Here is a 27446-nt window from a genome sequence, read left to right as displayed (position 1 = left end):
ATAGTTTCATAAGAGAAGGTTTCATTGAATTGACAAATTCATTTTTCAGAAGTTTGTAGGTACAGACATCCATTGTGGGCATTCTTGGCAGTTTTCTGAGGCTTTTGTAGTATTATTCATATCTGTATCGGTATTATATTGTATCAACTGAAATTAAGAAATATATCGTGATATAAATTTTGGCCATATCGTCCAGCCATAATAGGACCCCTTCTTTACATTGAGAAGCTGCCAAAATGAGGCATACAATATCAAATATTGAAATATCAGTAACTTTTCTATGTGAAATAGAAGATCTGGCAAACTTTAAGCAACATCTGTCAATAGTTGTGCCATCCCGTACCATTATTAAGGTGTTTTGAGTTCAGTGACTTGATGACTGTAATACTCATTACTTGTCAATTATATCTAAAACCACTTGGAGTTGATCCACCTGTTATAAAAGTGATGTGGGATGTCAGCATGAGTTCTTCCTCCACACCTCACACACCTGGTCTTTCTCAGAACTCAGTGGCAGTGTTATCTGACCACCCAAACCCATCCACCGCCTTTTCTTTCGCTTGACTGCTCCAACAACCTATTAGCAGGATCTAATGGCCTCATTACATCACATATCATGATGAGGGCTGTAAGTGAGCCGGCTCCTGGTCACCGGATCCCTGCTGAGATACTCAGGAACAGAGGGACAGCTGGAGACCGACACACAAGCTCTTCAATAAACCCTTTGTGGGCGGCACAATGTTTGCTAGTGCTGTTTGATGAAGGGAGATGGCTGATTTTCAGCTTAACTGGACTAAGCTGGACATGTGTTACCCTTTACTGGCCTTTTGTCCAATAAAACCAACTCCATGATTAGAATATCCAACCAATATTTTCACTATTAACTCTATATATTGCATATTGGCTGTTTATTAGTACGTATAAAGCACAAATTAATGTCTTATTCTTCACGATCATATTTTAGATCTCTTAATCTCTACCCCATACCTAAATGTAACAGCTATCTATCTATCTATCTATCTATCTATCTATCTATCTATCTATCTATCTATCTATCTATCTATCTATCTATCATTAAGCAGCTAATTAGGAGTTTATTAAGGCAAAAGTCATAGTTAATAGTTAGTTAATTGTGAGAATTGGACCTTAAAATAAAGACTTGACTTAAAACAACTTTGCCTATTCATTTGTGGTGCTCTTGACAGGAATATTTGTGGAAAATAAAGAAAATTAATCAATACATTTATTGGAGTGGTGATTTTGGTGTGCTTTGGCCATAGTGGGGTAACTTTCCTTGGTAGATACAAATTATAATAATAATAAAGAAAGTAGCATTTTTTTTTCAAACCTAAGTCATTCAGTATTTATTCAAAGATGCTCATTTAACTCAATTTCGTTTAACTGTATAAACTACAAGACAGTTTATTTGCCATATTTTCTGTGCTTTTCTCGCTGCCATACACATATACTCGTTGCTATACAGTTTCAGAGTTTTTGCATTTACGGACCTGAGCTCACAACCTCTGCCATCTTTTTATTCTTTATTCTAAAAGGGACAATGCACATTAACTGACACAAGCACTCAGCCAGTTATGAAAATGTGCCAGATTTGGCTATACAGACTAATTTTCATCTGCAGTCCCTGGCAGGTTGATGGTACAAAGTATATGCCTATAATTAGTAAAGGATAAGACCATATGGTGCATTAAACATTAAAAAATCCTGTAAAGGCACATGCCAGTAAACATTAACAGAAGCATATTGACACAAACACAACAAAATTACTCCAAAACATATGCAGACAGAACATGAGTCTGCTTATGTTTTGAATTATGATGAATTATGGTTTTGTTTAATGAACCTATTACGTGGAGGTGGGGCCATAACCCCATACATTTTACTGTATTTTAATATACAGTAAAATATGTGCAAGCATAATCCTGTTTTCTCAGTTTAAAATATCATATTTAGTTACAATTTTACAATGATAATATAAAATTGACCTCTTATCCAATGTTTTCAAAGCCTGCTTATAGAGTCTTTCTGCTAATTGTAATGTAATCTGATGATATTTCAGAATTTCATTTTATTCAGTTTGCATAGTAAAAAATCAAAATAATTACATTTTAAAAATCACTTTATTTTAAGGTCCAATTCTCGCCATTAACAAACCATTAACTACCACTTTTGCCTCAATAAACTCCTAATTTGCTCCTTATTAATAGTTGGTAAGGTAGTTGTGAAGTTTAGGTATTGGGTAGGATTAGTGTTGTAGAATATGGTCATGCAGAATATGTGCTTTATAAATACTAATAAACAGCCAATTTGTTAATAATAGGCATGCTAAAAAGCAACTAGTTAATAGTGAGGACTGGTCCCTAAACTGAAGTGTTACACTCTAAAAAAATGTTAGGTTCAGCTTGTTGGGTCATTTTATTGGGTTATTTTTAATATTTTTACCCATGTTCAACATGGAAGCCGTACGATTTGCCGCCCTAGCCCGCAGAGATCTTCCCTTCTATGAGTACGCTGGGGAATTCTGCGGGCTTGCCGTAGGGATGGCGCTGGACGACGCGGCCAATTACCATCGCCCCATGGACCTACGAAGTGTACAGGCCCGAGCCAGAGCCAGCCTGCCGTCAGTCCCGCCGACAGCTCGTCACTCAAGCCCGCCGTCTTTGGCAAAATCCAGGCCGCCGTCCACAGCTCTCTCAAGCCTGCTATCCGTGGCTAAATCCAGGCCACTGTCCGCAGCTCTCTCAAGCCCGCTGTCCACGGGGAAATCAACGCAGCCGTCTGCGGCTCTCTCAAGCCCGCCTTCCATGGCTCGCTCAAGCCCACAGCCATCCACGGCTCTCTCAAGCCCGCCATCCGCAGGGAATTCAACGCCGCAGTCTGCGGCTCTTCCAAGCCTGCCTCCGTCCGCAGCTCACTCAAGCCTGCCAGCCCCTGACCAGAGTCCAGTGCTGGGGCCACGGCCTCGGAGGCGGTCCCGCCATGGCGCCCCGAGTCCCCTTATCTGCCATGGTGCCCGAGTCTTCCCTCCCTCTTGTGCCCATATTTGGTTATTTTCCTGTTCCTGTCTTTTATTAGTTAATTTAGTCCCTGCCGTGTTTGATTTTTTCAGGTGTGTCTTGTTTTCCCCTCGTTAATTCTGTCTATTTATAGTGTGTTCTGCCCCTTGTTTCCTGTCCGCTGTTATACGTCTGTTCCCCCTGCTACGTGTGCATCTACCTGTATGTGATTCTTTATTGGGAGAATAAAGATGGTTTTTGTGGAATTCTCCATCTCATCGCTTCCTTGTTTCCCTACAAAGTAGCAGTAGCCGAATCGTGACAGTACATCCTGTTAATTAAAACGATGTAGTATTTGTTTGTATAATTACACTGTAACAAAGACACATTGAAATAAATGTAACCAAGACACAAAAGAACTCTGAAGCCAAATACAGCTTTGTGTGATGAACACAATGAAATCCAGTTGGTTATTTGCTGATAATCTTACCCTCAAATGATGCCCTGAAATATTCATGTTTAAATTTGTAAATATATAAATACTTTTAATGTCATTGACACTGTACTGAAATTTATAAATGAAATTTGAGACAATTTTGATAATGATTTTTAATTTGTGTCTACGTTATAAGACTTGGAATATTGCACACAATAGTATGAATTGTTGTTATGGTATTTAATTTTTTTTAAAAATAAAATTAAGAGAATGAACTGTTTCCCCTTTTGTGTTTCACAATAAAATAATAGCATGCACATATGGAACAATATGAGATTGAGTAATACAGTGAGCAGCAGCATTTCATTCTTTGGCGAACTATTCTTTCACTAAGCTGAAACTAAAGGTCAAGCTGAAAGCAGAGATGCAACTTGACTACATATCAGCCTCAGCTGGAACTGTTGCATATCCTCAGAAGAAAATTAGATATTTTCTTAAGATATTTTTTTATGTTAAGAGACATATTCTTAACAGCTCATACAAATTCACTCAAACAAACACAAGCAAAGAGCAAAACAAATGGCTCTAACATCAACTCAAGATTGATCTGCAGGTGTCAGACTGAGCTGATTCAAGCTGACAGCTCTGGCTCTGTATCTGTCAGTCCTCTGTCGTGTGTGTCATGTGTTCCCGCCTCTTGTTTCCATATTTGGTCATGTTCCTGTCCTTGTTAAGTGTGATTTATTAGTTAAGTCTTGTCCAGCTGTGTTTTAGTTATTATCAGTGATTGTCATGTGTATTTAGTTCCTGCCTGTTTAGTTAGTTTTCGTCTGGTCTACTCGTTATTCCCCGGTGTTCCTGTCTGTGTCAACCTTGCCTTGTCTTGCCCTGTCCTGATGTCACCATTAAAGCCTATTATTTTGAAGTATATCCTCGTCTGCGTGTTCCTCGTTCCTCCCTGCTGTGTGCACCGTGACAGAAGACCAGACCACAACAGTAAGCGGCGCCCCTTCACCACGTTTTGTTTTCAGTTTTTTTTAGTCTTTTATTTTGGTTCCTGTCTGTCCCGCGGCATGGAAGTCGCTGCTCGTCCATCCCGCCTGGAAGCGCATATGGCTAGCCCGCCTGGAGTGTGGCAAGCCCGCCGGGAGTGCGTATGGCAAGCCCACCTAGAGCGCATATGGCTAGCCTGCCTGGAGTGCAAGCCCGCCGGCCGCCACTGACTCAAGCCCGCCTGGAGCTCCCGCCCGCCGGCCGCCGCTGACTCCAGTCCAGTCCCGGGTCCCCGTGGAGCAAGTCCACATGTGACGGCCATCTTGTCGTGCCCACAGGAACATTTTAAGAAACCTTGTCTTGTCTTGTCCATGGAGACTCGTCTGGGGCAGGCGGCTCCTCTTGTTGTGGCCATGGAGGCCATTCCAGCCGCCTGCCTCCCTGTCGTGGAAGTGGAGGCGGTTGCTGAGGGACCCTGTGAGGGCCCACAAGGACCATCTGCCATGGCCGCCTGAGCTCCCAGCCCTGCCATGGCCTCTGTCTGTTCCGCTCTGGAGGTCCCCGTCCTGTGTTCCTGTCCATGTCTGTCCTGAGGGGCCTCCAGAGTTCCCACCCCCTGGTGGAACTGTTACGGCGCGGGTCGCGCCTTCCGGGAGGGGGGAGTAATGTCAGTCCTCTGTCATGTCTGTCATGTGTTCCGCCTCTTGTTTCCATATTTGGTCATGTTCCTGTCCTTGTTAAGTGTGATTTATTAGTTAAGTCTTGTCCAGCTGTGTTTTAGTTATTATCAGTGATTGTCATGTGTATTTAGTTCCTGCCTGTTTAGTTAGTTTTCGTCTGGTCTACTCGTTATTCCCCGGTGTTCCTGTCTGTGTCAACCTTGCCTTGTCTTGCCCTGTCCTGATGTCACCATTAAAGCCTATTATTTTGAAGTATATCCTCATCTGCGTGTTCCTCGTTCCTCCCTGCTGTGTGCACCGTGACAGTGTGAGAGGACAGTCAAGATCCATTACCAAACAGTTCAAGTAAATAATGATGAAAAAAGATTTAATAACAGCACCTGTCATACAGTCCACTGAAGGTGAGTGTAGTGAAGAACCCAAGTGCAGTTTATTTATAAATGTGAAATCCAAGATACAAACAAAATCCAAACAAAGACAGACTTGACTTGAACAGACTTGAAAAAGACTTGACCAGAGACAGACTTGGCATAGCATGAACGGACTAGACTCACCAACAGCAGGTTACAACATTAATACACGACCAGGCAACGACATGGCTAACAAACAATGAGAGGCGCATGACATGAACAAACCAATGAGAGACAAGACTCATGACTAAAGCAACCAATGAGGGAGCCAATAGCATGAATACATGAGGGAAAGGGAAGCATGAAACAACCAGGAACCGTGAATAAACTTCAAAATAAAAGACATGAAAACAAGAACATGAAACAGAACCTAAAACAGACCTTACATATTCCCCCCTCAAAAAAGGCAGCTCCAGACGCCTAAACCCAAAACAGACAAGTCCAGGAGGGTAGTGGAGTGGAGGTGGAACTGGGGGAGGGATGGAGGGCCAGGCCCATGAAGGGGAACAGGGAGCCATGGCGAAGCAGGCAGAGCAGGGGGCCATGATGGAGCAGGCAATTCATGGACGGCCTCCGTGGCCGTGACAGGACAGACAGTGAATTCATGAGCGGCCTCCGTGGCCGTGACAGGACAGACAGTGAGTTCATGAATGGCCTCTGTGGCCATGTTGAAACAGGACGAGAGTTCATAGATGGCCTCCGTGGCCAGTTCAGGACAGGACAATAGTTCATAGGCCGTGACATGAGCAGACGAAAGTTCATTATTGGCCTCCTCGGCCGGAACAAACAGTTCACGGAAACCGTCTCTGGGCGCTACCACCGCACAAGGAACTGAGGTAAGTACCGCCGTCTCGGGAGGTTCTGCAGCCTGTGCTGCCACCTCTGAAGAGACTGCAGTAGACACCATGGCCTCTGGGAGCACAGCAGCGGGCACCGCTACCTCGAGAGGTTCCGCAGCATAAGCCGCTACCTCTGGAGATGTTGTAGCTGGCGCCGCCACCTCTAGCAAATCGGCGGTGGTGTACGCGGCCCAGATACACCATAAAGCAACCCCCCACACGGGAAGTGCTGCAGACAGGGGAATGAGTTCCTGAGCAGGAGGACTAGAGTGATTAGGTTTGGGGATACCAGCTGTGCGTGCAGACACCAGTGGTGTATCCCTCACACTGGATACCAGACTGGGATACCGAGGGACTGACCTTGAATATCTGGGTACAACAGACAGGGAGTGACAGGACTCTGGATGAATAGACGAGATTTGACAGGACTCTGGACGATCAGCTGTGACGTGACGTGACGTGACGAGGCTCTGGAAGATCAGCTGAGACGTGAAGAGACTCTAGAACGGCGGCCATTTTCTGAAGAGACTCTTGAGTGGTGGCCATCTTGCAACGGAGTGGCATCCATATTTTGAATAATGTCTTGAGTAGCCAGCATGACGTGAGCAGGCCCTGGGGTAGCAGACATGACTTGACTTGAACAGACTTGAAACAGACTTGACCAGAGACAGACTTGGCATGGCATGAACGGACTAGACTCACCAACAGCAGGTTACAACATTAATACACGACCAGGAACAAAGGCGACGACATGGCTACTTATAACAAACAATGAGACTCACATGACATGAACAAACCAATGAGAGACAAGACACATGACTAAAGCAACCAATGAGAACATGACTCAATGTACAAGGGAACCAATAGCATGGCGATATGAGGGAAAGGGAAGCATGAAACAAGCAGGAACCGTGACTAAACTTCAAAATAAAAGACATGAAAACAAGAACATGAAACAGAACCCAAAACAGACCTTACAACATGAGGCATCTTAATGCAGCTTTTCACTTATGATACTCTCAAATGTTTGAGGTTTGTTTTGAGGATTAATGCTGCATTATTTTAAAATGATGCATTTTTGACTGTTTATTTATTGTACAACAAAGCCAATAAACATTGCATACAATAACTATAGCCTGTACAAACCAGGGTTTGCATAAAAAATACAAATTGTAGGGATGGCATACAATATCTATGCACACCTGTTTTATGCATTTTTAAAAAAAAAATTTTTTTATCTCATGACTATTCAGGTAAGTTTAAGATGGCAAACCATGTTATTTATTTATTTTTTTATTGAAAACATGAGATGAAGAACCTATTAATTAAACCATTTAAAATTATAAAAAAACTGAAAACTATATAGAAATATGGCAAACTCGCACAGAAATATCAGGCATGTAAAAATAGGCTGTTGATATAATTATGACTAATGTACTTGTGTGATTGATTTATATGCATCTTCTGTTGTTCTGTTATCAGTAAATTCAGTCTCAGTAATATTTTATACTATTTTTAAGTGTTGCATTCTTCTTTGGCATCTATTTATAAAATAGTTTGTGGTTTTGGCATGTTTTTATAGTAAAGGGCTGCTGCTGACTACTAACTGCTGACAGTTTGTCTCTTCTAGTGTTTTGTTCCGTACTGATAAATTGGATGTGAAAGGCAAATGCCAGTCAGCATGCACTAAAAATGTGCAGTTAGTGTTTTGATTTTATTTGGATTTCATATAAACTTTACTATGACTCAGGTCAGTTCAATGTTGATGCAGTTCAATTCACCAAAAATTGCAGAATTCATCAGTTATGAAGAAATTCAGCTCAGTTCAGTTCAAGTTCAGTTCTCATCTGATATGAAGTATATAATTTATCTAATATGTACAGTGTGTAAAATTTTTCATGAGCTTGCATGACTTTCCTATAATACTAAACGCAACTCAAACATCAGTTTAGAAAACAAATCCCATCTGAATAGTGCAAATGAAGAATGGATTTGTTAGTGAATGTTTTGGGTTTTTCTCACTCATCTGCCACATCCTGTTTTGAAGAGCCTCATCTCTTAAGATCTGTTAATTGAGCAGCACTCTAGCGTTAATAATTCAAGTAGCCGTGAGCAAAAAACAGGGTGTATTGTTTTCGTCTCAGGAGTGCAGTGGGACAAGGGGTGTCCGTCTCACAGGAGATCTTCCATTAGGAATGGAAATGCACCGGAGGCTGATAAACACATGTGCTGTTCCTCATGTGGTATAAGAGATACTGTATTACAACATACTGCTATTAAGACAACATAACAGTTAGTGGGCTAAACTTAGTGTAGATTAAAAAAAAGTACAAGTGGCAGTGCTGTAGTTAAAGGCTCTTGCTTGTGCAATAGAGTATGTTTTCATTAACCAAAACGGTCACACTTTATTTTAATGTCCAGTTCTCGCTATTAACAAATCATCGACTTTTGCCTCAATAAACTCCTAATTTGCTCCTTATTAGTAGTTAGTAAGGTAGTTGTTTAGTTTAGGTATTAGGTAGGATCAGGAATACGATCATGTAGAATATGTGCTTTATAAGTATTAATAAACAGCTAATATGTTAATAATACGCATGCTAATAAGCAAATTTCATAGTGAGAACTGGTCCCTAAACTAAAGTGTTACCACAAAAACTTCTCATGTTTTTAAAGGGGTCCTATTATGCTCTTTTATGAAGTCTTGGATGAAGCCCCTCCTTCCAAAATACAAAATGTGCTCTGATTGGTTACCATAGCTTGCCCAGTGCTTTAACGTTCTGACACTCCCCTTGCCATAACCGCAGGTTTCACCTGCTCAGCTGTAAATATAAACACTGGCATCAACATGTTTAAAGGGAAAGTTCACCCAAAAATGAAAATTCTGTCATTAATTGATTTCAGATTGATTTCAAATCATGTTTGGGGGAATTTCAAAGAATTAATAAATGAATGAGTGAATGAGAATGTAATTTTGGACAATGAATTACAGCTTCCATCACTGTATGGATAGAAAGTCTACTGCCGTCATGTTGACGAATAAGTGGTAACTGATTCTGCCTACACTATCTGACCATGACAGAATGGGCAGCCAATCCTAAAAACTGGATTTAAACAAACAAAAAAACAAATATGATTTGAGAGAAGTGTGAACAATGTCCATGTTATAACCAGCATATCACCTGCATGCATTAAAAGCATAGTCCTTGGTTATAGTCATCACAGAAAAGTATATCCTGCTGTACAGAGATGAAGTAATCTCCTGAATTTCTCAAATTCATAATAAGGCTGTTGATGAATTATTACTGTCTGCAGCAATGAGCTCTTTCATTTGTCCTGATTATCTTTCTTCTCATGCGTCTGTCTGGGATGAGAGAACAGCACATTTATCCAGAATTTACAGTTTATTTGGGCTCGGTTTTAAAGTTTGGCTCTTCAGTAAGTGAGATTTAGTCCAGATATTCTGGATAAAATAATGAAGTATATACTGCTGATGTGTGATACATTTAATGTACTAAATATATAAATAAAAATGTTTACAATACATATGATGTGTCTAAGTCTTACTGTAAATATTTAGGGCTCAAAATCACCCACAGGGGTGTAAAATCTACAGAAAAACCCCACTGTATCATATTTGACACGCAAATGTCCAAGGCCTCTAATTTATCAACATAAATTAGATCAAACATTGCATGAAAAAACGTCTCAGTTACGTATGTAACCCTCGTTCCCTGATGGAGGGAATGGAGACATTATGTCATCTCTGATTTTAAGAGAAAACGGCAATGAAATTTGGCATGTGGATTTTGCATGCTGAGCCACTCCCCGTGCATACGGGTATAAAGAGGCGACAGGTGCATCCACTCATTCAGGTTTTAAGCTGAGGAGCCGAGAACGTGTCCCTGGCAACCAGAGATGGTTCAAGGTTGTGGCTTGGGGACATAACGTCTCTGTTCCCATCAGGGAACAAGGGTTATGTACGTAATCGAGACGTTCACTATCTGTCAGTCACTACGAGTTATGGCATGACAACGTTAGGGGTCCATGGAAAGTGCCACAACCTGAACCCTGTCACAACCCTGTGGCGCCACAAGAGTTGAAAAGCAGCTAGAGGTCTGTGCGGGACTGTTTTTTAAGTCCCGCTCCCGCCCGCTCCTGCGAGGTTATATCCCGCACCCACCCGCTCCCGCGATATATTCACTCTTTGTTCACCCGCTGTCCGCTTTGAATAATTTTCTTCCCGACCCGACCGTTCCCGCTAAATTTAGATCTCGTTTCCAGAATCACACATTTAAATTTCCTCTACTGAAAGAAAGAGAAATAGGCTAACAAATAAAAGTGTAGTCTGCACAAAGTTGTATTTGTTATTTTATTTGTCTTGTCAAGAGTCTTTTATTGACAGCAAAATGTCTTAAGACACAAAATTCGTTTAACATTTTGCTGCCAACACAGTAGGAAAATAAAAATGTACAAAAATTGTATTCCTTATTTGAATTCGTCTTGTCAGGATACAATTCGTTTAACCTTTACAACACAATAGGAACAAGTGTCGCAGAGGGATAAAAAAAGTAGGTTGTACAAAAATGGCTTATTATAATTTTATTCGTCTTGTCAAAATACTAAATTCGTTTAACATCTTGCTGTAAACACAGTAGCCTAGGAAAAGTGTCGCGGAAGAAAAATGAATAAATAAATAAATTCGACATCTGTCATTTAAAATTATAGGCTAAACGAAATATAAACAAAACCGAGTTGAGCGTTCTTCAAGGACAGCGCATCCACACTTTGCTCCATCTTTATTCTACTCTGTCACTCATCGACAACTTGCCTGTTCTGTCTGCGGGCCGTATATTCCCCACTGGTAGGCTAGCCTGCTCTGAGCATCGTTATGCACATGCTGCACACAGACCTCGCAAATAAAACAAAGCACTGGTTCATGCGTGCAGCACGTGCGTAACAGTCGAGTGCAGGCTGTACTGGTGCTTGAATAAAGCGCAGATATGCTGTTCTGAAAAGACGTCGGAAATGGGATATTGTTAGACCGCCCGCTCCCGTTCAAATTGCACCAGAGTTACCGACCGCAACCGCGTTTTATGCAGGAATTTAATCCCGCGTCACAAGAAATCAGCCGCGGGAATACAGACCTCTACAAGCAGCCATGTCTCAGACAGATGCTACGCAAAGGATGTTACCTTCCCAACACCCCAGCGCAAATTCACTAACCTTGGCACCCGCAGGGACCAAAAGGTAGTACATCACTGCTGGAGATTGCCACGCTACTGTTCCGTCCACAATAATTTTTTAATAGAAGGGATTTCAACCTTCAGTGAAAGACTTGATTCAGATATTTCCTATTTGTTGTTATCAGCTTTGGCAATAACGATGGTGAAGCGAGCCTTCCAAGGGGAAGGGATGTACAGAGGCCACATCCTATCCATAGGGAGGTAACATGTGGAGACACTGATATGGACTGACCAAAGGGCAGTACTACATATGGAATGGTCTCAGAGGCAGGTCCTACCTGAGAGTAGGGATGGAGCAACTTCCAGCAGAGACTGACAGAATGGTCTGGCAAAGGGAAGACACGGGTTCACCAAAAAGGGAAACCTTACTGTGGAAGGATACACATATGGGACCACCCGCAGGGAATCAAGCCATATGGACATCTTGCCAAGTACAGGGGATGACCTGGAGTCCGGGCAAGCTAACACCGATACTGGGCCTGGCGTCCGACTGCTCCGCTCAGTCTGACTGCCGGGGGTGCTGGAGGATACTCTACTGGAGGAGGAAAAAAGTGCTTGCATCCCCTGGTGAAGGCTGGTCCTTCCTGCCAATTACCTATTGCCCAACACATGGGAAGAAACCGGCTCAACACGGAGGCTATAGAATCTCGCGAAGGTGTTTGGTGTCGCCCAGCCCACAGCTCTACAGATGTCTGCGCATAGGAGGGGGCAACACTCCGTGTGGAGTGAGCCCTCACCCCCAGGGGGCACGGCTTGCCTTGGGATTGATTTGTCAAGGCGATGGCATCCACTATCCAGTGGGCCAACCTCTGCTTGGAGACAGCCTTCTCTTTCTGCTGACCTCCGTAACAGACAAAGAGCTGCTCAGAGCTTCTGAAGCACTGGGTGCGGTCCACGTATATGCGAAACGCTCCTACAAGACACAGCAACGCCAAGGCTAGGTCTGCCTCCTCCGAGGGCAGTGCTTGCAGGTTCACCACCTGATCGCAAAAGGGCATTGTGGGAACCTTGGGCATGTGTCCAGGCTGTAGGTCTCAGGACAATGTAAGAGTAGGCCGGCCCAAACACAAGGCACTCTCTGCTTACCAAAAATGCTTGGAGGTCCCAGACCCTCTTGATGGAAGTGAGTGCGGTCAGGAGTGCTTTCTTAGCAAACAGGAATTTAAGCTCGACTGAATCCAGCGGCTCAAAGGCCAGCCAGGACGAACTAGTAGAGAGATCCCAGGAGGGCCTTAACCTAGGAGGATTTAACCTTCTGGCACCCCTCAGGAACCTAATGATCAGGTCATGCTTAGCCAAAGACCGGCCGTCCACTGCATTGTGTTGTGTTGCGATAGCAGCGACAAACACTTTCAAGGTGGAGGGAGACAGTATACGCTCCAACCTCTCTTGCAGGAAAGAAAGCACAATTCTAATCGGGCTAAAGAAGGTCCTTCCTCAGAGGAATGCGCCAGGGAGGGGCTGTCACGAGGAGCATGCCTTCATTATATTCACCATTGTTACACCACAATAAAGAATGCATATCGCTCCGTCCCCAGAGCAGCTTTGGGCTCTCTGATCACTGTTTAGTTCATCTTATACCGACCTACAGGAAGAAACTGGAATCAGCTAAACTTCTATTAATGACTGTAAAAAGACGGACAAATGAAGCAGAGCGGGATTTTTTTGTTTCGACCTCACTGATTGGAGTGTTTTTGAAGCTGCGCCAGGGGGTCGCCTGGCGAACTGAATCGCGTAGCCGAGTCGAACTGACCAAATGAGCCAACGGGATGTGTTGGGCAGCACAAGCCATGCCTCCAAGCTCAGTGTGAGTGGCACCAAAAGGACAATCGACATACCCACAGTGGTGCAGAGTTGGGAAGTCGTGCTGGATGGCACAGAAGGCATCGCGTCCTGGCTCATCACAACAGGACTTCCCGTGTCCCCTGAGGGACCGGCCAGATATGCGCTCTGCGTCCCTGAGCCACAATCTCTTGACCGTTGGTGATAGGGTCGTCGTGGGCGAGAGTGAGGACACCCATGAGCCTGGCAACCTGGAGGAAAACGAAACTGCTCTTTGAAATTGTAGCGGAACAGAACTAAAGATTCTCCACCCGGCTCTCCTCCAGAGGAGGGAGCAACACTATTGTCGACGCCACCTACTGAAGAGCAGTCTCCCACATATCCGGGTTGCCTGTGTCAGGCCTGCTTCATCGTCTTCCTAGAGGATTTAGTGGCTGGGGACACCTCTTCCAGCGCGGAGCTCCACGTGTTGCCCTCAAGGTGTCTCAGCACGGGATGGAGCTACAGCAGAGGAAGCAGGGGGCGCAGACTGAGGCACGGCCCACGATGGAATGGTGGCAGCAGGAGGATCACATCGGGGCAGGATGAGCTGAACAGCCTTGGTCTGCTTCTGTACTGCTGAGAACTGCTGGGCACAGTCCTTGACAGTGTCTCTTAACAGGTCAGCCTGGGAGATGAGAGCGTCAAGAAAGCAGACTTTGTCAGTGTCTCTCATCTCGACCAGGTTGAGCCTGAGATGCCTCTCTTGGATCACTAACGTACACATCACCTTCCCGAGGAACCGCGCCGTGACTTTCGTTGCCCAGAGAGCGAAATCAGTTGCCGTGCTCAGCTCCTGAATCAACCTCAGGTCGGTATTACCCTCGTGCATTCGTTTTAGTGCCTTGGCTTGGTGGACCTGCAGGATAGCCATGGCATGCAGGGCAGAGATGGCTTGGCCCGCAGCACTGTAAGCTTTGGCAGCAAGAGCCGCAAACAGGTTACAGGCTTTGGATGGGAGACGAGGACGATTCCTCCAAGTGGCGGCTTTTTACGGGCACAGGTGCACCGCAACTGCTCTCTCCACCCGGGGAGTGTCAACATATCCCCTAGCCGCCCCACCATCAAGGGTAGTGAGGACGGAGGAAGAAGACAAGCGGCTTCTGGCCGTAAAAGGGGCCATCCAACACAGCTGCTTCAAACTTACTTCAAATTATGTTGTAATTTATGCTGTAAAGTTAACCATATACCACATTTAACCTACAAACTCAACAGCTCTATTGTCTGTATGTAATAGAGAACAGTACAGTATATCAGTATCTGACTAATGCTTGTGCATGAGACATTTTTTTTTTTTTTTTTAATTATTTGTGCCATTTTGCTTTGATTGTATCACTGGATGTGTAAAAGCTTCATACAGTCATTACCTGTGGATGATCCGTTTGTTGCGCAGATAGTGCAGAGCGAGGGCGATTTCACAAACGTAGTGCTTGACTGTGCTCTCTGTAAAGTGCACGTTCTGCTGTAAATGATAACGCAGATCTCCTCCCAGCAGCAGGTCAACTACCATGAACATGTCCTCCTCATCTTGAAACGAGTACCTGCGTTAGACAAATGATGACAGTGAGTTCTCATCTTTCTTCATAAATTCACATGAATTTACATGTCTAATTTGGAGTCTTTCACATGTATTTGTTTGACGTGCAATATGAAGATGACTATTTTAGTAGGATTACTGGTAGATTACCGGCTATTTTAGTACAACTGATACACCTGCTTGTTAATGCAAATATCTGCTCAGCCAATCATGAGGTGGCAACACAAACCCTGCTGGGGCAGAAATGTGATCTAAGTGACTTTGTGGAATGATTGTTGGTGGCAGACGAGGTGGTTTGAGTATCTCGGAAACAGCTGATCTGGGATTTTCACGCACTGTAAACAGTCTTGAGTTTACAGCAAATGCAGAAAAACAAGAAACATCCAGTGAGCGACAGTTCTGTGGCTGAAAAGGCCTTGTTAATGAGAGAGGTCAAAAGAGAATCACCAGGCTGGCAAGAGCACAACAATATACATATTATATAATAACCACATAAGAGCTCTGAGCCTATTGGCTATTTAAAGGAATAGTTCACCCAAAAATGAGAATTTGAATATTTACAAATCCAAACAAATCCATCTTTAAGATGTTTTAACTCCAAACCGTTGATTCCAGCTAAAATATGAGACCATAATCCATAATAATGCTTCCTCCTGTGAAAAAGTAAATCTCTCTCTCATATAAAAGTCCAGCCACATATTTGTTTAGAGCTGTTTTGGCTTGTAAATGGAGCTTGATCTGTGCAGATTTCTCTCCTGATTCAGACTAGATGACTTTTTCACTGGAGGAAGCGTTATTATGGATTATGGACTCGGTTTTAAGCAACGGTTTGAAGTTAAAACGTCTTAAAGATAGATTTTTTTCTTCCAAACATGCATCTCAAGATGTTAACTGATGGACTGGAGTGCTGTGGATTATTGTGATGTTTTTATCAGCTGTTTGGACTCTCATTCTGACGGCACCCATTCACTGCAGAGCATCCATTGCTGAGACACTGATGCAGTGACACATTTCTCCAAATCTGATGAAGAAACAAACTCATCTACATCTTGGATGGAGAGAGGGGATGTAAGTTTTCATTTTTAACCAACTATTCCTTTTAAAGGGTAAATGTCTGCTTCAATATATAAATGTCAACAAAGGAAAGAAAACTGTGCTTGTTGAGCTATTTTGTGGGGTCATAAAGCCAAAGCAAGCAAAAGTACAGAACCTCAGTCATAGAAAAGCACAGAAATTGTTTTCCTGTTTGTTTGTTTGTTTGTATGTTTGTTTTAGAGAAAGATCTCCCACTGGCAGGTCTGAGCTTCTTCTGCTCGTGCCCTCAGTAACCCATCGGTCAATCAATGTCTGACACTCTCAGGAGCTCTACATCAGCAAACACTCATTTGAAAAACCATTCAGCAAAGCAGCATTGATTTTACATGCTCGCTGCCTGCTGATGTGCCCTTCCATTCATATTTGAAAAATGACTGGTTCACAGAGCTCTCACAGCATTACATAAACTAAAGACAGGTTTGTGCAGATTTGGTGTGTGCTTCTGCAGTTTGAGTGTCAGCTTTCAGAAATTTTGTGACAAGTAAAGATTCTGTGTGTGAGCAGTTAAAAAAAACTATAAGTACACAAATCTTTCATGTTTCTTAAGATACTTAAGTACAAGTTTAGAAGTGCACTTTTAATGATGGCAAATTAAAAGTTCTACTTAAAGTATATTTTAAATCAGGTTTTAATAAACATTTGGCATACTTTAAAGAAATACACTTATTTTGATGTTCACTAACATAAAGCACATGCGCTTCAGTACTTGATTATAATTTTAACTGTAGTTGTTTGTAAACATGTAATTAAGCTTCCAAAAACATTACATTCAATTTGCACTTAAGTCTATTACGTTAAGTATATTATTTCAGAAATAAGTACTTTTATTAAAAGTACAGTATGCTGAAGTATACTTCTTTTTCACAAGGGTGTAGTTAATATTCATGTAGGACAGCAGACATCTCAGCTGCGGAAGTAGACGTTCTCAATGCAGGAAGTAATGTAAGAGAACCGAAAAGCCTTTTTAAGCGTCCTGCTTTATTTGATCCCTGAAAATGTCCATCTGTCAGAGTCTGAACTCAACACGTATCTGCCGTATACTGGTGTGGACACAAATAGAACAGCCTGAGGCTTTATGAGCAACATGACAACAATCTGCAGATGTTCTCATATCACTGCTTAATGTTTCAAGAGGCCTGCATGAGTCATCTAAGTGAACATGCTAAACCATACGCCACAGTGAAATACACTGCAGAGCTCACTGCATCAGGTTGGGAACCATCTCAGAATTTATAAGGAGACTCTACATTGTAAAATATTAAAATATTAATATGCAGTGATATTATTTTAGACAGCTGACATTAAAACATTGCTGGTCACCATCAAAATAAATCGATAGGAACCTACAGTTATATTCGGGTCTATATATATGGCTTTGGTCTACAGGATTGTTTTGCCCTTTTTTGTCATTTGCCAAGCAAAAATTCACAGTTTCTCTTATTATTTCGATTTTTAGAAAAGTCAACATGCCACACAATTTGAGAAACCACACATATATCATATCCATAACACAAACAGTGCAGGAGGAGTTACCGGCCTAAACAGACAGCTTGTTACTAAAATGAGCCAGAAAGATGTGTATAAAAAGCTCTTAGTTGCAGAAAAGCACAAGATAAAAGAAGGAAACACATTGGCGGAAACTAGACTGCTTAACTGCTCTTTATTGCTCTATTAATAAAATAAACAACTTTTGGAATGGATAACTCGAACACTTTTTACTGAAGTACTATATAAATAAAAATATAAAAATGATATTTTGGAACACTAAGATATAAATGGCCATTATATTGAGCTCAAAGTAATTGGATTTCTTTGGATATATGACAAATCTCATAATTGTGTCAAAAATGTACTGTTGCTCATTTAGTTACTTCTGTTTTCTTGTCTTTTTTTTTTAAGTTGAAGTTGTAGTATTTATTTCTTTGTTTTTGATGCCTATATACAGTTTATGCATAATTATTAGGCAAGAAGATATTCTGATCATATTTTTTCCCCAAGCTCATTTCACCAGTTCCAAAACACAGTCTTAATAAGTACCATTAATTGTGTATAGAATTATTTATTAGTGATATATAATTCTTTATGAGGACTGAAAGTGAAAAATGCTTCAGATGTGCATATTAGCAAAATTATGGCGTGACCATTGGGGGGGGGGGGATACCCCAATTAGCATTTCTTGTCCAATGGTCACATCTAATTTTGCTATTTCTATAGTATTGCATGCTTCTCATGGAGATTTATTCATTTCTGACTTTTCAGTGTGAGTAAAATCTCTTTTTTTGACCTATTTTACCTGTACACATCTGAACATAAGGCATATTCTACTTCCCACCCTCATTAACAATTATATCACTTATAAATTATTTTGTACAAAATTAATAGGTTTGGAATGGCTAAAACATGCTTGGAAAAAAAAAAAATTGAATATCGAAAAAATAATGCATATACTGTAGTTTTATTCTTTTAGTTGATTAAGTTTTAGTTATAATACTAAAAATATTGAAAATGTTAAAATTGTCACGGTGCACACAGCAGGGATGAACGGGGAGATAACTTTTCTTTTTTATTATTTAATTTAATTTTAGTTCATATTTATAAGTATGTAAATGTTTTTTGGTTTATTTTTTTCAATTTATGCTTGGCAAATATAAACAAAAGGTTTTAACTTTGGCATGAATTTTTCATCCTCTAATGACCCTTTGAGGCAGTTTGATTCGTATTTGAGGGCATCACTGAGATCCTGCACTACAGCAGAAGAACACATCTAATAAATTACTGATGACAAGGAAAAGGCATGGCATAAAAACGTGCTTAAGATGCCACCGTGACTCGTGTCACATTGATTTTCAACTGCGCTTTGATTGACAGGCTTTATTTGTCCGTTGGCAATGCCTGCTCAGCGTCCCCTGTCAAAGAGGGACCAAATTACAGAGTGGTGCTGAGAAAGCGTAAGGTGTGAGCCCACTTCGTCAAGCTATACTTCCTGCACAAACACACTGCTGGCAAAAGAGTGATTCACCTTGAGCGCATTTAGGGCCTCTTAGAACCAGTTTAAGAATGTGAACAAGATAATGCAATCAGAATACGTCTACAAATGTGTGCTAATAAAGTGCATTGGCTATCACTGCAGGCTAAATGCTATTCTCTTGTTTTAGACACTCAGAAATCAAGAGAAGAGAATTCAACTTTCGCCACAAGCAGAAGAGTTTCGTGGAAACACACTCCACGTGAGACAGGAGGAAGTAGTGTGAGAGCTCTTCTCTTTAAATATAAAGAAGGTTGTAGTCTCAGCTGGCCATCAGAGTGGAGCCTGTCTACATCTCATTAAAAGTAATAAGGCTTTCTTTTTAAGTTGTAATGCAAAGAATAGTGCTATATCTGAATGTTGCACAGATAAATATTTGAAACAGTTGTATATTGCCAATTATTTTACTGCAGTGGTTAATGATAAAAAAATAAATAAAAATAAAAAACTATGGTTGCAAATGGTTTCCCGAAATCATATTTGCAACAAAACAGCATTGCAAAGTTGCGTGATTAGAACTGCAGCTCTCGACCTGTGGTTAATAGCACAGTTTCTTGTGTGTGTGTGTGTGTGTGTGTGTATAGTAGTAGTTTGCAACCTTGCAATCTGTATACCTCTTAATTGTGAATTTTTTTGAAAACACTGAGATGCCTTCCTCTGAAATTTTATTGCAAAGTTGCATGATTGGAACTGCAGCTCTCGACCTGTGGTTAATAGCACAGTTTCTTGTGTGTGTGCGTGTGCATATGCGTGTGTGTGTGTGTATTGTAGTAGTTTGCAACCTTGCAATCTGTATACCTCTTAATTGTGAAATTGTCCTCTGAAATTTTATTGCAAAGTTGCGTGATTGGAACTGCAGCTCTCGACCTGTGGTTAATAGCACAGTTTCTTGTTAGAAAGACATGAACTTTAATTAATTAATAATATGTATAATATTAATATATAAATTATACTCTTAAACAAAATAAAGCAAGCTTGCAGCATGCAGTTCATTCTGTGTCTTACAGATTCCATTCTACTTCTATTAGTAAATATCAAATTTACTGAACTCTAACCCCGTTGATCCACTTCCTCATATATTATTAACTCTTCTCTCCTACCTCACATCGGCCTTATTTGCACTACTGAATGTAAATTTTTATTACAGTAACAACTGTTTACTTTTGTATCTTGCACTACCATACCTAAATTGGATTATGCTCATTTGCACTGCCGACTGTTGTTTACATTATCAATGTTTACATTAACATTTTGCACCGTATGTCTAATTGTAATATGCAATCACTTCCACTGCACTTTTACACCTTGTTTATAGTAATAGCCATCTGTATATATATTATATTGATAGTACATATCACCTGTAAATTCTGTTTATAGTAATAACCATCTTTCTATATATATGTATACATATATTCAGTACATATCCTTGTCCTGCACTTATTCAACCATTGTATATACTGCACTTGCTGCTATTGCACTTCTGGTTAGACCTAAACTGCATTTCGTTGCCCTGTACCTGTACTTGTGTAATGACAATAAAGTTGAATCTAATCTAATCTAATCTAAAATGAGTTAAAGTGCCATTTTTTTTGCCATTTAAACAAAGTTCACCCACAAAATGAAAATTCTGTCATTATTTAGTCATCTTCAGGTTGCTCCAAACCTGTGTGAGTTTCTTTGGTAATACTTTAGTTTTGGGACCAATTCTCACTATTATCTAGTTGCTTATTAGTATGCATATTATAAGAATATTGGCTATTTATTAGTACTTATAAAGCACATATCAACACCTTATTCTCCATGACAATATTTTAGCTCATTTAATCCACCCCATACCTAAACTTAACTACCTTACTAACTTAATAAGCATCAAATTGAGGCAAAAGTCATGGTTAATAGTTAGTTAATATTGGTCCCCAAACTAAAGTGTGACTGTTTCATTCCTCTGTTGAACACAAAAGAAGATATTCTGAATAATGGTGCCAGTAGCCATTGATTTCCATGTTATGGAAAAAAATATTATAGAAATCAATGGCTACCATCAACTGTTTGGTTACCAGCATTCTTCAAAATATCTTCTTTTGAGTTCAGTGGAAAAAAGAAACTCATACAGGTTTGGAACAACATGAGGAACAACATGAGAATTTTCCTTTTTGGGTGAACTGTCCCTTTAAGTGCACTGTACCCCCTTTAAGGTGTCCATACATTCTGTAATTCAGATTTGTATTGATATATGACTTTTAATATAATTAAAACAGTTTTGAGCAGTACAATAAATACTATAAGTGTGTGTGTGTGTGTGTGTAGTAGTAGTAGTAGTAGTAGTAGTCTTTAACCTTGCAAACTGTGTACCTCTTAATTGTGGATTTTTTTGAAAACACGAGCTGCCTTCCTCTGAAACATTACAGTATCTACTGCTGTCACTGTTTAACCATAATGTTACTGTTGAGAAATGAGTGATTGATCCTTGATTGATCCTACTGTAAACAATTCCAGAACAGATCAATCTTTACTCATTCTATATTTGTCAAACAATTCTGACTATATTAATTATGTTGTTTGTCAATAGTTGCACGAACAAGATTCCAGCTGCCAGAATCTCTGAGAGAAAGAGTCAGTGAAACACCAGAGAGACAAGGAGTACAGTAGTTTGATGTCTCTCACATCTGACCTTGAGTGCCTCTCTCGGTCCAGCAGAACTCACATGCATCCGCAGCACTGCAGGGATCACACACAGCGCTCCCCCCCCCCCATCTCAAACTGCTGCCAGCACATTACCGTTCCCCAGCCATTCTTATCAAATTTACCGTCCCATGCAGCTATTATTTAGATAGGGCTTCTCCGCTGTGGGGCATTTTTACTTATAAATTTGTAATTAAAAAAGCAGTTGTATTGATTTAGTCATTCCTGCATCACATACTGATGAGGATGATGGTTTGTGTTCCAGTATGCTTCAGTGAATCCTGAGAAAGAAAACAAGACGTGTGTCATAATATTTGAGGCGTTTTTTTGTTGTCATTTAGAATTGATTCTAAATTAGATTGGGCAGCTTGCCGTTAAACCAAAGTGATCTCATTATTGTTCATAGATGTGCACAGATACGTTTTTTTTTTTTTGGTGTGATTTTATCTATTTGATTATTTAATATTTGTTGTATTCGACCCAGGCTAATTAGAAATATACTGTATGCTTGTGGCAACGTTTATACAACACCGATATTACGTACCGTATTGCATGAAAATGAAATGTCCAGTGAGGGGTGCTAAAATGCATTCAATACTTGACCATGACACGTTCATATTACATTGTTCAGGTATGTATTGCGACGATTCAAGAATTCAAATTCTGGTGAGTGTCACTAAAAGCTTAATGCTCTATCGTGTTAGAAAATAACAAACACCCTCCACCAAACTCAAACCTAAACCTACCCGACAGTATTAAGTTAACGAATGCAGAACTGATATAAAAATGCATTCGATGATGCAACTTTGTTATTTTAACTCCTTATACGCGGGTTTGAGCAGTTTTGTTGAACCGTAGTTTCACGGGATTCAGAGCTTTTCACCGCACAAGTGCAACAGTATGTGAGCTACCGAACAAACCTGCTGCGTTAGAAACCCCACACATATGAAGCTGTATATGTGACGCTAAAGGTCAAAAGTGTCACTTTTCAAATCTCGCAGCATTTTAAAATTGTTTTGAAGTCATAACATAATAATTTGCAAAGGAATTGTGAGAAAATTATGCTTTCTTAATCAAAACTCTGGCTCTGTAAATCATAATTTGTGTGAAAGGGAATAAAAGTTGTCAGAGTTCTATTGCATCTAGTGTTGATTTCAACTGGAAACTGCAGCGATTCGTACATACACAGTAGGAACGTTTTTTGAGTTTTGCAGAAATGTAGGTAGAGGCATGTATTTCCAATGAACCTGGGTACACTGTAAAAAATGACCGTGAATTTAACGGTAAAAGACTGCTACAGTAAAAACCTGTTAAATGGTTAATGGTAAGTTCCCCTACTTTACACGGTGAAAAACTGTATTGGATATTACATGTAATTTTACGGTAGTATACCATTTTTGGAAGTGAAAAAGTATGTACAATTTACAGTTTTATAATTTATAATAATAATAATAATAATTTATAATTTAATTGACATTCCCAGAGTTACCTTTCAAATTTGATGTTTTTTTGTTGTTGAAATAACTATGTTTCTTAGATTTTTCTGATCAGTTTTGTACATTAGGGTTGTATGTTACACCTAATGTTGTTAAATGAAAGTTTATTGCATTATTTCAGTTTCATGTGAGTTACCATGTTGGTGTTTAGTGTTTGTGTTAAGGACACTGTGCAACTTCTATTAACATTATATCAGTTAATGAAATTACGGTATTTAACTGTAAATTTAAGTTAAAATCGTAAAATCTAAAACGTTGCAGGCAAACTTCTGGCAAATTCTAGCAACCACAGCTGCCGTTTTTACCGTAAATTGTAGGGGTTTTTTTTTTTACAGTGTAGGTAATCATTTACAGTAAGTAATTAGTTTTACATTTAATAATATAAAGTTACTAAACTTCAAAATTAAGTTAATTGGTTTTCATTTTGTACTACACAAATGTTAATTGCATCTAACTTCAAATATTTAGAAAACTAACTAAAGCGATTTTTTTCATGTATGAATACATTTTGATCCATCCTTTGAAGTACATAAAATATTGAAATTAATAACCTAATTAGCTTTCTCATTTGCAAGCAACTCATGTAACTGATTAAACAGATTTTTTGGGTTCTGCTAACTTATTACGCTGCCGTTTACACAGTTACTTGGATTTGACTTTTCACACACAAGATTTCGCACATAAATCAATCAATTACATTTATATTTTAGATTCATATATGTCATATTTAGGTTTAATGATGGTGAGTGTTGATATATTGGATTGATACTAAAACATGACAATGAAAATGTTACGTGTAAATGTTACTGTGTTACTGGTAAATCATAGGCCTGCTGGTAAAACAGACTCCTCTTGGAGAGTTATGTTGTGTGTTAATCGAATTTGCTGAAATAAAGCAGTGAACAGCATGAAAAGCTTTCTAGATGTGAAGTGTGCTCATATCTCTAGTTTTCAGCTCCATTCATTTGTAAAGCTAAAAGCATCCTGACAGTGACTGCACTGTTTTGTCCCATATCCGACTCTAAATTTCATGCTTCAACTGCTACCAATTTTATGCCCCATCTCCCACCAGGCCGAAAGCTGAACTACAAAATTTCTTGGGCAAAATTTTCCAAACACAAAGACAAAATATTAGTTTGATTCCGCTACTATGCACCTTCAATAAACAGACTATTCAAACACTGCCTCAAATTGTACAGTAGCAGCAAACTAGACAAAAATGTGTGTCAACATATAAATAGAGGTCAACATATAAATTTAATGTAGGATCTAGAAAAAATCTGATCGTGATTAAACCTGAAAAATGCAAAATAAATGAACAAAAACAATTTCTAAAGCTTGGGCTCCTAAACATTAGATCACTCGCACCCAAAGCAGTTATTGTAAATGAAATTATCACAGATAATAGTTTTGATGTACTTTGTTTGACTGAAACCTGGCTTAAACCAAATGATTATATTGGTCTAAATGAGTCTACTCCACCAAGCTACTCCTATAAACATGAACCCCGTCAGACTGGTCGTGGCGGTGGTGTCGCTACAATATATAGTGATTTTCTCAATGTTACTCAGAAAACAGGATACAGGTTTAACTCATTCGAAATACTTCTACTTAATGTTACACTGTCAGATATGCAAAAGAAATCTCTCCTATCTCTTGCTCTGGCTACTGTGTATAGACCACCAGGGCCATATACAGAATTCCTAAAAGAATTTGCAGATTTCCTCTCAGATCTATTGGTTAATGTTGATAAAGCGCTAATTGTTGGAGATTTTAACATTCACGTTGATAATACAAATGATGCGTTAGGACTTGCGTTTACTGACCTAATAAACTCTTTTGGAGTCAAGCAAAACGTCACCGGGCCCACTCATCGTTTCAATCATACGCTAGATTTAATTATATCGCATGGAATTGATCTTACTGATATAGATATCGTACCTCAAAGTGATGATGTTACTGATCATTTCCTTGTATCGTGCATGCTGCATATTATCGATATTAACTATATGGCTCCAGCGTTATCGTCTGGGCAGAACTATTGTTCCAGCCACCAAAGACAGATTCACAAATAACCTGCCTGATTTATCTCAACTGCTCTGTGTACCCATAAATACACGTGAACTAGACGAAATGACTAGCAACATGGGCACTATCTTCTCTAATACATTAGAAGCTGTTGCCCCCCTCAATATGAAAAAGGTTAGAGAAAACGTACTGCGCCATGGTACAACAGTTATACCCATTCTCTCAAGAAAGAAACTCGTAATCTTGAGCGCAAATGGAGAAAAACTAACTTGGAAGTTTTTAGAATTGCGTGGAAAAACAGTATGTCCAGCTATAGACAGTCTCTAAAAGCTGCCAGGGCAGAGCATATCCACAAACTCATAGATAATAACCAAACCAATCCAAGGTTTTTATTTAGCACAGTGGCTAGATTAACAAATAAACAGACGCCACCCGATCTAAATATTCCCTCACAGTTTAATAATAATGACTTTATGAATTTCTTCACTGATAAAATAGATAACATTAGAAATACAATAACAAATGTAGGTTCTGCACCGTCTAGTACTTCAGTTTCATTCACAGCTCCCAAAGAAAAACTGCAGTGCTTTACAACTATAGGACAGGAAGAACTAAATAAACTTATCACTGCATCTAAACCAACAACATGTTTATTAGATCCTGTACCCACTAAACTACTGAAAGAGTTGTTACCTGCTGCAGAAGAAGAACCGCTTCTCAATATTATTAACTCATCATTATCTTTAGGTCACGTCCCAAAACCATTCAAGCTGGCGGTTATTAAGCCTCTTATTAAGAAACCACAACTAGATTCTAGTGAACTGGCAAATTACAGACCCATTTCAAATCTGCCGTTTATGTCTAAAATTTTAGAAAAAGTTGTGTCTGCTCAATTGTGCTGCTTCTTGCAAAAAAATGATCTCTATGAAGAATTTCAGTCAGGTTTCAGGCCTCACCATAGCACAGAAACTGCACTTGTTAAAATTACAAATGACTTGCTTCTTGCGTCAGACCAAGGCTGCACCTCATTGCTAGTTTTACTTGATCTTAGTGCTGCGTTCGACACTATAGATCATGACATACTCATAGATCGATTACAAAACTATACGGGTATTCAAAGGCAGGCTTTAAGATGGTTTAGATCCTACCTATCCGATCGCTACCACTTTGTTTTTTTAAACGGGGAGTCATCTCAACTATCACCAGTAAAGTATGGAGTACCACAAGGATCTGTCCTAGGTCCTCTGCTATTTTCAATATACATGTTGCCCCTTGGTGATATTATTAGAAAATACGGGATTAGTTATCATTGTTATGCTGATGATACTCAACTATATATCTCAACAAGACCAGATGAAACTTCTGAACTATCTAAGCTAATAGACTGTGTTAAAAATGTAAAAGATTGGATGACCAATAATTTCCTCCTATTAAATTCGGATAAGACCGAGATATTAGTTATTGGTCCAAAAAACAGTACTCAGAATCTCTTGGATTACAATTTGCAACTAGACGGATGTACTGTTACGTCCTCTAAAGTCAAAAATCTGGGTGTTATATTAGACAGCAACTTGTCCTTTGAAAATCATATTTCCCATGTTACAAAAACAGCATTCTTCCATCTTAGAAACATTGCCAAGCTTCGAAACATGCTACCTGTTTCAGATGCAGAAAAGCTAGTTCATGCATTCATGACCTCTAGACTGGACTATTGTAATGCACTGTTAGGTGGTTGTCCTGCATCTTCAATAAACAAGCTACAGATAGTCCAAAATGCAGCAGCTAGATCATATTACTCCAATTTTACAGTCTCTGCAATGGCTACCTATTAAGTTCCGGATCAATTACAAAATACTATTACTTGCCTATAAGGCACTAAATGGTTTATCTCCTGCGTACCTAACTAGTCTTCTACCATGCTACTATCCAACCCGCTCCCTAAGGTCGCAAAATTCTGGACTTTTGGTAGTACCTAGGATAGCAAAGTCCACTAAAGGAGGTAGAGCTTTTTCACATTTGGCACCCAAACTCTGGAATAGCCTTCCTGATAACGTCCGGGGTTCAGACACACTCTCTCTGTTTAAATCTAGATTAAAGACACATCTCTTTAGCCAAGCATTCACATAATAATCTTGTACTGCATTTAT

General features: G+C 40.0%; 1 protein-coding gene across 3 annotated transcripts in view; it reads right to left on the bottom strand.

The window, feature by feature from the left end:
- stk32a (serine/threonine kinase 32A) overlaps nt 1–27446 on the bottom strand; it is an 83082-nt gene that overhangs the window by 36924 nt on the left and 18712 nt on the right. For all 3 annotated transcript variants that reach the window (XM_058759015.1, XM_058759013.1, XM_058759014.1), the window contains exon 6: nt 14804–14977. In XM_058759015.1, coding sequence (XP_058614998.1) covers nt 14804–14977 — 174 coding nt within the window. The remainder of the gene's footprint in view (nt 1–14803; nt 14978–27446) is intronic.

Source organism: Onychostoma macrolepis, chromosome 21 (assembly GCF_012432095.1).
Source record: "Onychostoma macrolepis isolate SWU-2019 chromosome 21, ASM1243209v1, whole genome shotgun sequence".
Classification (NCBI taxonomy): Eukaryota; Metazoa; Chordata; class Actinopteri; order Cypriniformes; family Cyprinidae; genus Onychostoma; species Onychostoma macrolepis.
The sequence above is the reverse complement of the archived record's forward strand: the minus strand, read 5'-3'. Positions and strand labels throughout refer to the sequence as shown.